General features: G+C 37.6%; 1 protein-coding gene across 6 annotated transcripts in view; it reads left to right on the forward strand.

The window, feature by feature from the left end:
• The window catches only part of LOC136025260 (eye-specific diacylglycerol kinase-like), a 266,512-nt gene that overhangs the window by 43,742 nt on the left and 208,132 nt on the right, over window positions 1-14,638 (forward strand). For all 6 annotated transcript variants that reach the window (XM_065701114.1, XM_065701112.1, XM_065701109.1 and 3 more), the window contains exon 2: window positions 8,589-8,751. In XM_065701114.1, coding sequence (XP_065557186.1) covers window positions 8,589-8,751 — 163 coding nt within the window. The remainder of the gene's footprint in view (window positions 1-8,588; window positions 8,752-14,638) is intronic.

The raw sequence follows: 14,638 nt of genomic DNA on the forward strand, positions 1-14,638 counted from the left end.
TCCGATCGGGCTGAAATTCACAAGTTAAGGTCCCCTACGGCCCAGGAGCTTATCCGCGAAATTTCAGCTCGATCCGATAACTCCTTCCCTGTTTTCCAGAAACCACGCATTAGCTACTTAATTAACGGATTTCTCTCCATAAGAGCCCATGTTAATTTGAAATTTTTAAAATTTATTGAGAAGTTATATTTACACACATGCAAGTGTTTAGCTCAGTCGGTAGAGCGTGGGACTCTTAATCCTCGGGTCAAGGGTTCAAGTCCCTTACGGGTGGCTTTTTTTCACAACATCAAAAAAAATTTGATAACACCTGGACAGCTTATCATTTGAGAGATAACAGAATATTAGCTTCTTATGAGCGAAAGAAACATTTCGGTCATTCTATCTATTTTTTTTTTCTATTTTATACAATGATTTAAAAGCGGGGGGGGGGCGGCAGCCACCCAAGTTCCTCTCCTAATTCCTGTACGAGGAGTACAGGAATTATTAAATTACATCCACCATGGATTGTAGAAAAACGTACAGAAATAATATGAAAAAAACTTCGTTTTCTTAAAGAGCTAAAGAGGCTGCGTCCCAAAGTCGAACCTTAAAACGTACAGGAATTAGAAGCGGCAGTTGGGGGGCTGCCGCCCCCCAAACCCCCAGCTTTTAAAGACTCTTTTGTACAGGTTTTTTGTTTTTTTGCTAACCCCCCGCTCTTGGCTTCGGAAAGGCCCTCTTTTAATTAACAAAAAATTGAAATGAATGAATAATTGGAATAACTTCGAAAAATGTTAAACACAAGAGGACAGGAGAACCATTGCGCCAAAACTAGTAACTAGTAACAATGAAGTCCCCCCACAAAAAAAAACCTGTACAAAAGAGTCTTTAAAAGCTGGGGGTTTGGGGGGCGGCAGCCCCCCAACTGCCTCTTCTAATTCCTGTACGTTTTAAGGTTCGACTTTGGGACGCAGCCTCTTTAACTCTTTAAGAAAACGAAGTTTTTTTCATATTATTTCACACAGGCAAGATGTTACAAATGGCATTAAAATTTCAATGATACGTAGTATCATTTAGTACATAGAATTTATTTCTACGAATTAGGGAAGCTCCTCTTAAGAAAATAGAAGAAGAAGAAAAGAAGCAAAATTTTGGCAATAAGAAACATACATGAGATTATAGGAAGTATATAAGAGTCATGGGGGTGTATCTGACTCCCTCTCCTCTCATGCCACTCGTGTTCCTGATACAGGGCGGTTACTTGGGAAAGTAGAGAGGGAGAATTGCTTTACAGTCTAAGCCAACCTAAGTCAAACCTTCTGATGAAGAAAAAGTTTTTGTTGGGATAACTTCTTTAGTAAAACCTAAATGTTGCATACGATAAATCGATGATTTAACGAAGGCAACAAAAACCTTGATTATTATTATCGTTAGCTATTATAAAAGAAAGTAACCCCTGTTAGCAAAATTTGTCGTATTCGTATAATTCGTAGTTCGTATGTGGTGCCTGTTGCTGGCAGTTGCCAGTGACACACTAAAGTGGTTCAGGTAGCGAGTATGACTAAAACTTACGATCTAAGAGATATATAGTCAGGATTTTGTCCTAGTTTATAAGAAAGAGGGAAGTTTTAAATAGATTGGGACGGAGGAGGAGCGTACGTAGCTGTTTTTGCCTCAGGCGGCTTGGTGCTGCGGTGAGTTGTTAGTAGTAGCAGTTAGAAGTATAGACAACAGTTATGAGATGAAAATTTAATATCGAAACTGGTGTCATTTCCGTTGTAAATGACCCGATAAGTGGATAGCTATCTCTCACGGACGTTGTTGCAACGCTGAAAAAAGTAAATTGGTAACGTTTAAAAACCTGGCAAAGCATAAAAAAGTTAATTTGAGGAAGACCGATAAGGACAAATCCAAATATCTTGCAGAAAGAAAACTTAGCTATTTCACTGTGTAAAAGATGCTCATGAAGCATTTCCATGTCTAGGCTGATGTCTAGACTAGAACTGCCACTGAAGGCACTTCAGTGGCTGTTCATGCCTCCCTTGCGCCCCAGGCAAAATCTCGACTAGCGCCCCTATCCCCTTGTATACCACAAAATTTTCAGCCCAAATTCTAACAAAATTTTCATTTATTCACAAAATTAATATCAAATTATTAATTAATTAATAATTAGTCCCCTAGTTATTTGTTAACCCTATTAAATATTTTAGTTATTATTGTTTAATTATTTGATTATTATTATTATTTAATTATTTTGCATTTTTAATTGTCTTTATTTATTATTTGATTTATAATTTATTCATTGTTTTCTTTTATTAACTGCATCCTCTATCTTATTTTAATAAAAAAAATTAAAAACTACATAATGCTTATAACCGTTAGATTATTTATTCGAAATTTGCACCCCTAAAATTTCTGCGCCCTGGGTAACTGTCCCATCTGTCTTCTCCTAAAACCGCCTATGGGCGTCTTTCAGTTTCTGTAGCTCGGCGTCATTCTCCATGAGTGGTGTTCTTCCGCTTTTTGCCTTGTCCTGAAAGAACCTGATGCTACCTCTTTTACATAGTTTTCGTGACATGACGCCATTAGTGTCCTAGCTAGAATTGTCATTATTAATGTTTGTGGTATTTTCTCCACGTTGCATGCATTTCTTAATGACACTGCGGGCACTCCTACCTACTCTTCATAGGTAGGGCTTGGTGTGGATGAAAGCCTAAATTTTTATCTTGTACATTACTTGAATTTATTGTCAACTGTGGATGAAGCGACGGAAACATTAAAAGTTTTTTATCTCACCTTGTGTACAAATAACTATAAATATGCACAAAAACACAAGCCAATTGCGGTAGCTGAAAGACTGTCATGTTAAATAAAGTAAATACTATCAGAGAACAGAAAAGCTGAAAATTTCTATTTTTTTTCTTACTGTAATTGATAACCAATTATTTGTAGAATTTTTTTTAAGGATTCAAGTTGCCACTAACACAATTTTAATATCAAAATATCTATTTCCAATTTTTTCTATGATTGGGAAAAGATTGTGTACCATATCTGGGACAGAACAGGAACTTTAAAATAGCCTGAGCGCCAAATAGAGAGAGAAAATGGATTAGATCAATTGATGGAGCTTACTTAATTCAATGTCTGTAAATAAATGAATAAAGGATGTATAACGCCTCTTGAATCCGGGGCTAAGTGAAGTCAATTTTAGAGCTACAGCGGGTTTGGACTGGGCCAGAGAAATATAACATGATCAACCAATGTATGCAGAATAGAAGGGACAAGCTGGATTTCCAGCTGAATTAAGAACAAAATGATCAAGGAAACTTTATCGGTTTTTAGCAAAATAGCTATATCAAAGTTTTAGTCGGATGCATTTTGGAAATGGCATTGAGGGGGGGGGGGGAGCTGAGCTGACCTTGGAGTTTTTGGTATCTGATCTTTGAACTATTTTAATAAATGGTTATATCAAAATTTTTATCAGATACATTTGGGGGAAAATGGTGCGGGGGCGCTTGTTGCCCTCCAATTACTTTTGAATTTTCAAAAGAGCACTAGAACTTCAACTTTCCAATCGAATGAGCCCTCTCCGAACTTTATACGACCACACCCTTTCATATGAAGCCCCTCTGGAGAAAAAATTAAAACATTGGAGCCTTATTGCCTTTACTTCGGGGTTGACACAACCCCCCAAAGTTCGGGGGCAGGTGTTATAAGGTATGCCCTAAGGGACATATAGAGTTTTATAGAAGGGGTGGTCTTACAAACTTCAGAGGGGTTCATTTGGTTGGAAACTGAAAGTTCTAGTTCTTTCTTTAAGAGTCAAAAGTGATCGCACAAAACTTGACCACCTTGTAGGCAGGCATCAAAACGTTAGAAAGATTAAAAAATTTTGTGTTCAAGTATGGTCCATAAAATATTGTTCTGGGTTTAAGTATGGTCCTAAAATCCTTAAAAATTGAATTTTTAAGGAGGGTGAAGAGTAAGTATGCTATTGAATAGCAGCTTATCCACACCGTCTCTATTCTACCCTCAGTCTTAATATATATATATTTTTTAGGTCTGTCTTATAGTCTCGGTTATTGGTATATCCTGACATATAGCTTGAGAATAAACATTGTAAATTGTAAAAACCAAGGAATCAATACACAAATTCTTTTTTTGATTTTTTTTGTGCAAAAACTCATTCAGTGCACTTAGTGTCAACATGAAATTAAAATGTACCTAATGAGTTTGGAATATGCCACTTTGAATAGTATAAATAATCATTTTTAAAACTGTTAACGAAAAAGGTGTCCATTGGTTTCAAGTTAAAATTGAAACCATTTAGGCTAGCCCTTTTAAAGTTTGTGACCACTCATTCAATAGTGATGTTAATTAGGTTTGATAAATTTTCTGAACTCTTATCTAGGACAGCTACTTGAACTCAATATCACTGGTAGTTCTGATCTGCATCTGTACTGCTATTCCACTTACGATTCATGCGCTATTTGGTCTCGAATAAAAATTAGACAACGTCATAAAAGAGGAGTTCTTGGGGCGAGACGCTTCACCTAAAACCGAAGGATTTAATTATCAAAAAGTGATGTTGCGTCATAATTACAAAAATCATTAAAGAAAACATTATAGTATAAAAACATTAAAAAAAAATTCATTTATAAAAAAGAATGATATCAAATATGTTTCCAAGGGCTAGAATTTTGATCGCTGGATGCTGTCAATGGTGTCTGCAAATGATTTTCTTTGTGAAAGTTCCCCCTCAAGGATCCAGCTTTATCAGATTGTTAGCAAAGCTAAGAAAAAAAAAAAAAAAAAAAAAAAATCAAATTCGTTAGTATTTTACACTGTTCGTTTCATCCTTTTTGAAAAAGTTTTCCAAGATAACCGGTGATGAAACTGAAAGCATTCATTAATGATGATTCAAAACAAAAGAGAAAAAACTCTCAACTTGTGTTTTCTCTATTTCTTTGTATAATGCTGATAAATAAATATTATATTTTACACTTTTTGTTTAAAAAAAGAAAATATTATATTATAAAACATGAAAGAAATATTAAGAAAAATCTATTTATAAAAAAGAATGACATCAACTATCTTACCCAGAGCTAGAATTTTGATCGCTGGATACTGCCAGTGATGCCTACAAATGATTTTCTTTCTGAAAGTCCCCCTCAAGGATCCAGCTTTCTCAGATTGTTAGCAAAGATAAAAAAGTAAATTTGTTAGTATTTTACACTGTTTGTTTCATCCTTTTTAGAAAAGTTTTCCAAGATAACCGGTGATGAATCTCTCAGCTTGTGTTTTTTTTTTCTTTGTGTAATGCTGATAAATAAATATTATATTAGAAATAATACCTCATAATGCCGAATGAATGTATTATGCATTATCCTCAAATAGCGCTTTGAGAACAGTTGACTCTCGATGATTTGAAACTCAAAAGGGATCAGAGGAAAAAGTAGAATCACCGAGGTGCTCAAAATAACATGAGTTCAAATAATCAAGAAGGAACAAGGAAGAATTTCAAATAAACAAGGGCTTTATTGAAAATTCATCACCTATTTTATTTAACTTCTTAATCACTTATGTATATGGGGTATATTCAAAACCATACGATTGAAGAAATTATTTTGCAAATTAATCCATAATTTTTTATGGCCCTTGCCTGTCGGCCAAGTGGCATATAGCGATCGCAGTTTCGGTCGGTCTGTCAGTCCCAGTTTTGCTAGTTCGGGCACTTCCAGATAAGCCATGACGATAAAAGTTGGCAGGCGTATCAGGGAGCGGGCCAGATTAAATTGAAATAGTCGCTTCCCCGATTCGATCATCTGGGGGGAGTGAAGGGACGGTTAAGTCAGAAAAATTTGAAAAAAATGAGGTATTTTTAACGTACGAATGGGTGATCGGATCTAAATAAAATTTGATATTTAGAAGGACCTCGTGTCCTAGAGCTTTTTTTAAAAATCTCAACCGGATCAGGTGAAATTGGGGGGAGTTGGAGGGGGGAACCAGAAATCTTGGAAAACGCTTAGAGTGGAGAGATCGGGATGAAACTTGGTGGGAAGAATAAGCACATGTCCTAGATACGTGATTGACATAACCGGACCAGATCCGCTCTTTTTGGGGGAGTTGGGACAGGGATTTCCAGTGTTTTGGCGACTTCAGTGCTTCTTGACGTGCTAGGACGATAAAAATTAATAGGCGTGTCAGGGACGTGATAACATTGACTTGATAACATTCGTTTTCTTGATTCGATGGGGCTGGAGGGCTTGAGGGTGGGAATATCGTGAAAATTGAGGTGTGATTATCTTACGAATGGGTTATTGGATCTTAATGACAATTGATATATAGAAAGATATCATGTCTTCGATGCTCCATTTCAAAACCGGATCGGATCCGGGGAAACGAAAATCTTGGAAACCGGTAATCTTGGAAAACGTTAGAGTGGATAGATCGGGATGAAACTTGATGGGAAGAATAAGCGCAAGTTCTAGATACGTGATTGACATAACTGGACCTGATCCGATCTCTTTTAAAGGTTGAGGGGGATTTCTTGTGCTTTGGCGAGTTTGAGAATAAGCACAAGTTCTAGATACATGATTGACTTAACCGTGCCGGGTCCGATCTCTTTGGGGGAGTTGGAAGGATTTCTAGTGCTTTGACGAGTTCGGTGCTTCTTGACGTGCTATGACGATGAAAATTGGCAGGTGTTTCAGGGACCTGCATGAATTGACTTAATAAAAGTCTTTTGCCTGATTCGACCATCTGAGGGGCTGAAGGGAGAGGATATCGTGAAAATTGAGGTATATTTATCTTACGAAGGGGTGATCGGATCTTAATGCAACTTGATGTCTAGAAAGATTTCGTGTCTTAGATGCCCCATTTTCAGTTTGGATCGAACGACTATCACAATAGCTCTTTGAAAATATTTTTTTTGCCTCTTAATTTAAAACCCCTCCCCCATCTTTAAATGTAGGCTTCAAAACACATCTACGAAGTCGACCTTACTCTTTACCCAAAAAATCCTCATACCAAGTGTCATCTAAATATCTCGTTTCCTTCGAGAGTTATGTTGTGTGGACGGACAACTTTTGCGGTTCCGTACCTCGACACGTACCTCGTCCGCACCTCGTCACATTTTAGGTACCGACCTCATCAAAAGTGCCATATGAGCTCTTGGCTCTTGATTTTTTTTATGAAACAACTTCCATTTTGCATTGACCAATCCATTTTCAATGGTGATGGACTGGCGTAAGTGTTTCTTCTTTTTTATTCTCCTCCTCCTCGTCTTGAAAAGTCAACTACTTGGCATCAGTTAGAGCACCATGGACTGCAATGTCAATGTCCATGTGAACAAAATCCTCAAAGGTAAGCTCATCACAGTTTGGTAGAAGTAACCACTTTGTGTTAAGAGAATGGTATCTGTTAAATCTCTTGACTCCGCTAGCCCTGCGAGGTTTTCTGTTTTCGGTTTTAAGCAGTAATGTGGTAGCAGTTAAGCAGTTAAGGTAGCAGAACTGACTCCAGGATTTTTTCAATCATAATTGTAGAGGTCAAAATTGTTGTTTTCACATTCTCCTTCTACCAACTATATCCAACCGAATTTATACCAATAACCAAGATGTCCTCGTTAAAAACCTAATTTATCAAGGTGTTTCTTTTTTAATTTATCAAGTTTCTTTTTAGGGACTGCGAAAAAAGTTCTAATCATCGAGGGATTCAGATAATCGAGTCTTAAATTATCGAGAGTCGACTGTATATGTATTGGTGGGGCGGGATATACCCCCACCCCCTGAAGGCCCCAGATATAGCTCTAAGAGTATATACAGAAAGACAATCTTAAACAATGAAATGCTTTTTGCAGCCAGTTTTGATTTATCAGATTATCATGTTTCCCTCCATTCTTATTCACATTCTAAAATTATATGTATTGATATTTCTTTCCAATATTGCAATAATTACACATTAGAGACTGGATTTGATAAAGCCAAGAATGCAGAAACTCGTTTTAAGCAAGAAAATATGTTTTGCGAGATTATATAGGCCTATTTTAGTTTCGACGAGATTTTTGAAGATGCTAAATTTCAACTGGGGTGAAGGGGCAAACCGGGGTCTGGAAAAAGATTACATCCCTCTGCCTCATAACAAATTACGCCCCTGACGCTAAGGATAACTTTCTTGGAAATGGGAAATGACAAGAAGTTTCAAATCAAAATACATTTCCTGCAAAAAATTAAAAAAAAATTTTAATGAAAAAAAAAGAAAAAAAGAAGAAGTGGCATTGTGGGTTGTTGGCATCATGAACTGTTGACATTTGTATGTAACCTTTTTAAATTGTCACTGTATCATAGCAAATATCGTTCTTTTTGGTCAAACCCAGTAACGTTTAACTGCACACAAATACAAACACACAGAAAAAAGCGTTTGGACTTAACACTTGTTGATTTTGATGTTTTGAGACACATTTGAATGGTTTTTGGCAATTCGATTTACCTAGATTTCTCTTTTTTGATTTGAAAAAAGCAAAAGTAGAAATAGAAAAAAATCAGTTGAAAGAATGCGAAATGGTTAAATTAAGATGTACAAACTTATCAGCCTTTTTTTTGCAGAAAATCCGCTACTGGAGAGGTTATCATTCAGTCAGATACTGGGGAAAGACGTGTATTAAGATCAACCCCTGATTGGTCAGCTGACGCAATAAATGGTGACCACCTTTGGAGCCCAACGTCCGCGTCGGGGGATTTGTGCTATGTAACTGATCCCGAGTGTACTGTAAGATGTATTTCTATTTTAAAGACTCATTGACTTCCAGAGCTTGTTTTGTGTATTAATTGAAAAAAAACTGTCCGGAAAAGAAGCTCTTTAAGGAAAAGTAAAGGCCATATTAAACTTAAGATCAGCAGAAATAAAAATTTATAATAATTGAAACTTGAAGTGAACATTAAATTTCTATTAAAGATTAAATGAAACCCAAAAACGAACAGACTATAATAAAGTAGCAAACAAACACACAACATGGACTAATATAAATGAATAAATAAATCTTAAAATGAGTAAAACATAAATTTAATGTGCAGATCAAGCTTAAAATAGCTGCCTCCTTCCCTAATTGTAAAAGTATAAAACCTGCTGCGGCATTGACGCTTTACGGAAACTATATTTGTCTTGAAAAGTCTTGGAAAGAACTAATAAAATGAATCTGAAACATTTGATATATAATGATACTAATTGCTGAAAGCTCATCAGTTCAAGATTTCATTTCACTGGAATTTTTGTTTTGATTGTTCTTATTACTACAAAAGAAAATTTTTATAATATAATTCGTTTTCAGTGAAGCGCCAGTGACGCAGTAGGTTTCAGGTTTTTAAAGTTAGTAAAGGGGGCAGTACCAAAGCTCTTGTTTTTTAGGAGTTTGTTCGTTTTAAGCTTGATCATTTTGAAAAAAAAATCGAAATTTCGGTCAGGTGTATTTGGAGAAGAGGTTGTAAGGGGGGTATAGTAGCCCTTCAATCATTTTTGACTCTTAAAAAGGGCATTAGAACTTTCGATTTCTAATCACTAGAGCTTCCTCCAAAGTATGTACGACCACACCTTCCATAAAAACCTCATATGCCTTGGGTCATAACTTACAACCCTTTCCCCCGCGCTCTGAAGGGTTTTGTCCACCCTGGAAGGATTTTATATGAATTTTGGCCAATTTTGAAAGAAATGGCTATCTCAATATTTTGATCAGATATATTTGGGGAAAAGAGGGTGAAAGGAGAGTCTAGTTGCCCTCTAATCACTTTTTACTGTTAAAAAGGGCATTAGAACTTCCGATTTCCAATCAAATGAACCCCTTCAAAGTTTGCATGACCCACCGTACATAAAAACCTATGCCGTGGGGTGTAACTTACACCCCATGTCTTGGTCCTTGGAGGCTGTGTCAACCCCGTAGGCATTGTTATATGACATAGGGGGTGGGAGGCAAGTTGTCCTTTGATCACTTTTGACTCTTGAAAACGAGGTAGAACTCCCTTCAAAGTTTATGTGACCTTCCAATCCATAAAAGCGTTGTATATCCCCTGGGTGTAACTGAATCACTTGCCCCTGGCTCTGGTGGGGCTGTGTTGACCCTGGAGCTTTGTTATCTGATCTTTGGACTACATTGAACAAAATAAATATCTCAAAATTTTATCCGATGCATTATTGGAAAAGAGGACATTGGAGGGGCTAATTGCCCTAAGGTCACTTTGACTCTTAAAACGGCACGAGAACTTTCGATATCTAATGGAACGAGCTCGCTCGAAAATTTGTACGACCACTTCTTCCATCTGGGTATGATTGCGAATGAGAATGAATGATTGAATGGGGTTTAGGGAGTGAGTGAGTGTAAGAGTGACGGCGAATGAGTAAGTGAGTGATAAGTAAGTGTAAGTGAGTTAGCGAGTGTGAGTGACTGATTGAGGGTTTGATCGATTGTCTGTGACAGTGCTGCAACGAGTACTCCAAATTTTTACTTAAGTATCAAGTATTAAGTATTCATCGTTTTTATGGCACTTGGTATTAACCAAGTGACATATAGCGATCGCAAATTCTGTCGGTCTGTCTGTCAGTCTGTCTGTCTATCGGTCTGTCCCGGTTTCGCTACTTTAGGCACTTCCAGGTAAGCTAGGAAGATGAAATTTGGCAGGTGTATCAGGGATCGGAACAGATTAAAATAGAAATAGTCGTTTTCCCGATTTGACCATCTGGGGGGGGGCGGTTAATTCGGGAAAAAATAGAAAAAATGAAGTATTTTTAACTTACGAACTGGTGATGGGATCTTAATAAAATTTGATGTTTGGAGGGATATTGTGTCTCAGAGATCTTATTTTAAATCCCGACCAGATCCGGTGACATTGGGGGAGTTGGAGGGGGGAACCTAAAATCTTGGAAAACGCTTAGAGTGGAGGAATCGGGATGAAACTTGGTGGGAAAAATAAGCAGAATTCCTAGATACGTTATTGACATAACCGGAACGTATCTGCTATGTTTGGGGGATTTGGGGGCGGGGGACTAATTCTAAAAAATTAGAAGGAATGAGGCATTTTTAACTTACGAAGGAGTGATCGGATCTTAATGAAATTTGATGCTTGGAAGGATATCATGTCTCAGAGCTCTTATTTTAAATCCCGACCGGATCCGGTGAAGGGGAAGTTGGAAGGCGGAACCTAAAATCTTCGAAAATGCTTAGAGTGGAGGGATCGGGATGAAACTTGGTGGGAAAAATAAGGACAAGTGCTAGATACGGAATTGACATAACCGGAATGATATGCTCTCCTTGGGGGAGTTGGGGGGAGGGTTAATTCTAAAAAATCAGAAAAAAAAGATATTTCAACTTACGAAAGAGTGATCGTATCTTAATGAATTTCATATTTAGAAGGACCTCGAAACTCAGTTCTCTTATTTTAAATCCCGACCGGATCCAGTGTCATTAGGGGGAGGGGAGACCGGAAATCTTGGAAAACGCTTAAAGCGGAGAGATCACGATGAAACTTTTTGGAAAGAATAAGCAAAGTCCAAGATAGGTGACTGAAATAACCGGATCCACTCTCTTTGGTGGAGTGGGAGGGGGGATCGGAAAAATTATAAAAACTGAGGTATTTGTAACTTACGAACGGGTGATCAGCTCTTAATGAAATTTGATGTCTAGAAGGATCTTGTGCTTTAGAACTCTCATTTTAAATCCCGACCAGGCCCGGTGACATTGGGACTTGGAGGGGAGTTGGAGTGGGGTTGGAAAGGGAGTTGGAGGGGGAAACCGGAATTCTTGGAAAACGTGAAAATCGAGGTATCTTACCAATTGGTGATCGGATCTTAATGAAACTTGATATATAGAAGAATCTTATGTCTCAGATGCTCCATTTCAATTTGAATCGAATCCGGGGACACAGAGGGTTGGAGGGGGGAAACAGAAATCTTGGAAACCGGAAATCTTGGAAAACGCTTTGAGTGGAGAGATAGGGATGAAACATGATGGGAAGAATAAGTTCCATCTCAGAACTCAGTGCGTATCATACTTTTAGGCATCTTTATTTAATTTTCATCAAAATTCATCTTTCCATTCGCAAGTGACACTGAATTAAATGAAAAACTTAATTTTTATATAACAAAGCACCCTCGCCCTAATTAGGCTCAATTTTCATCCAAATAGTTCAAATTTAATCCAATCCGACCGGCGGTTCTACCCTTATACTCGATTGCACGGACGGACGGACGGACAGACGGATCTCAAAAGTCTATCTTGATGGGTTTTTTTTCCACCATCCAAATAGGTGATTAAGCCTGGATGATGCTATGCTAACCTTTCCTTTTTTGGGATCCAATGAGCCAACATTGCTACCTAAGACGTCGCAAAATCGGTCCGTTCGTCTGTCTGTCTGTCCGTCCGTCTGTTCAATCGAGTATAGCGGGATAGCCACCGGTCGGATTGGATGAAAATTGTACCATAGATGCCAAGGACCATGAGACCCATTAAGTTGAAAGATGAAGACCCTAGCTCAAATAGAACAAGGAGGAGGGGGTTTTACCTGCTAAGAAAAAGTTGAGTTTTTCGTTTAATTCAGAGTAAATTGCAAATGGAGTGATGAATCTGAATGAAAGTTGAACCAAAGAGACCTAAGACCATGACACGAATCAAGTTTTGATATGAAGACCCCAGTTCAAATAGAACAAGGGGAAGTGGGTTTAAATTGCCGAAAAAAATTAAGTTTTCTGTTTAATTAAGTATAACTTGCGAAGAAAGCAACGGATCGGAATGAAAGCCAGACCAAAGATGTCTGGGATCATGACTCATATCAAGTTCTGGTTTCACAAACCCTACCTCAAATAGGATGAGGGAGAGGAGGCTTCAAGTTTAAAAAAAGTTGAGTTTTCTTTTAATTTAGTAGGCCTATACCTTATGAATGGAGTGACAAATCTGAAGTCTGGATTCGTCTTAATACTTGAATTTGACGGAATGAATTCGATAAAATACCACTGCATTGAATCCAGCTAAAATTTCCCAGACTTGTTTATTGCAGACAACATTTAAATGGGTAAAGATTCATAGCTTCAGTAGTTTTACCAATAATATGGTCCTGGAGATGATGAAATGGTAGAAATCTGGTTAAGTTGACAAGATGACAAAAATTAAACACTAATGTCAGAAACATAAGCCCAAATGGACTATAGTATACAACATTTAACACAAAGCGAGGGATGTTAGCTCACTGTTGACCAGTGAGCTGTGAAATAATTTCAGTTTTTTTATTTTATAGCTTTTAAACAAAATTAAACCAAGGGATAATCATACTATAATTTTTTTCGTCATAAACAAATAACTTATTTCAGAACCAAAAATAGGACATGGAATTATATCTGAGTTTACTCTAAACCCAAAGGCAGTCTTTGGTAGTTCAGACAGAATGAGGATTCCTTTTATCTTAAATTTTTGTCCACAAGATTTCATGTGAATCACAGCTTTAGTTGAACACCACCAATTCCCCATTGAGAGGTCATTATCGGATTTTTTTTTTGAAAAGAAAGAAACTGAGTCTTAGATACAAATAAAGGTTGGATCTATGTAGCAGCTATGTAGACACTGTATCACCAAGAAGACTGTTGAAAAAATGTTTTATGACACAAAATACTATCTGTCTGAATGCAATATTTTCAGTGTGAATCTTCAGGAAATCTGCATAAACCGTAGGTGCAATTTGAATAGTTTTTACTCATAAAAATGGGTAGACTAGAATCAGTGGGGTCCGCAAGTTTTTCTAGGTGATCACTCATTTAACATGTCTTTGCTCCAGGGACTGATGGCCCCTTCTTGAAATCTGGGTTGATCTCTGTATGGAGTGATGACCTATCCTTCAAATCTGGGTGACCTCTCTAAGGACTGATAGCCCGGTCCGGTCTTTCTGGACTGATGACCCATTCTGAGCCATCGCTCTAGAGACCTGTTAAATGATGGAATAAGGCTAACTATGACACTAAAGAAAAAAGACACATGACATAAATGCAGAGATGCAAATAGGCAGCAAATAGGAGTTATTTACTTTCAGGTACTTGTGGAAGTCGGTCGTTGCATATATGTATCCCTTTACGGTTTTGTTGGGGCAAAACTTGCAGGATACTTTCACAGACCCGTCTTGGTCAATTTTCCCCTTCACAGTAAAGTACCTCCCTTGGAGTATAAATGGAAGCTGTTTGGCCATGCTGACATTTTTGTTAGTTTGGGATTAACGACGCTTATGACATAAAAGGTCCTGCTTCTTCTTCTAACATGCTGTCGGGCCGCCATATGTTCTCAGCAACTTGTTACACCATATGTTCTTAGCAACTTGTTACGGTTTTTATGGCACTTGGTGTTTACCAAGTGACATATAGCGATCGCAAATTCCGTCGGTCTGTTGGTCTGCCTGTATGTCTGTCTGTCTTGGTTTTGCTAGTTTAGGCACTTCCAGATAAGCTAGGAGACGAAATTTGGCAGGCGTATCAGGGATCAGACTAGATTAAATTAGAAATAGTCGTTTCCCCGATTCGATCATCTGGGGCGGGGGGGGGGGAGTGGGGGAATGGTTGACTCGGAAAAATTAGAAAAAATGAGGTATTTTTATCTTCCGAGCGGGTGATTGGATCTACGTGATTGACGTAA

This window comes from Artemia franciscana, chromosome 3 (assembly GCF_032884065.1).
Source record: "Artemia franciscana chromosome 3, ASM3288406v1, whole genome shotgun sequence".
Classification (NCBI taxonomy): Eukaryota; Metazoa; Arthropoda; class Branchiopoda; order Anostraca; family Artemiidae; genus Artemia; species Artemia franciscana.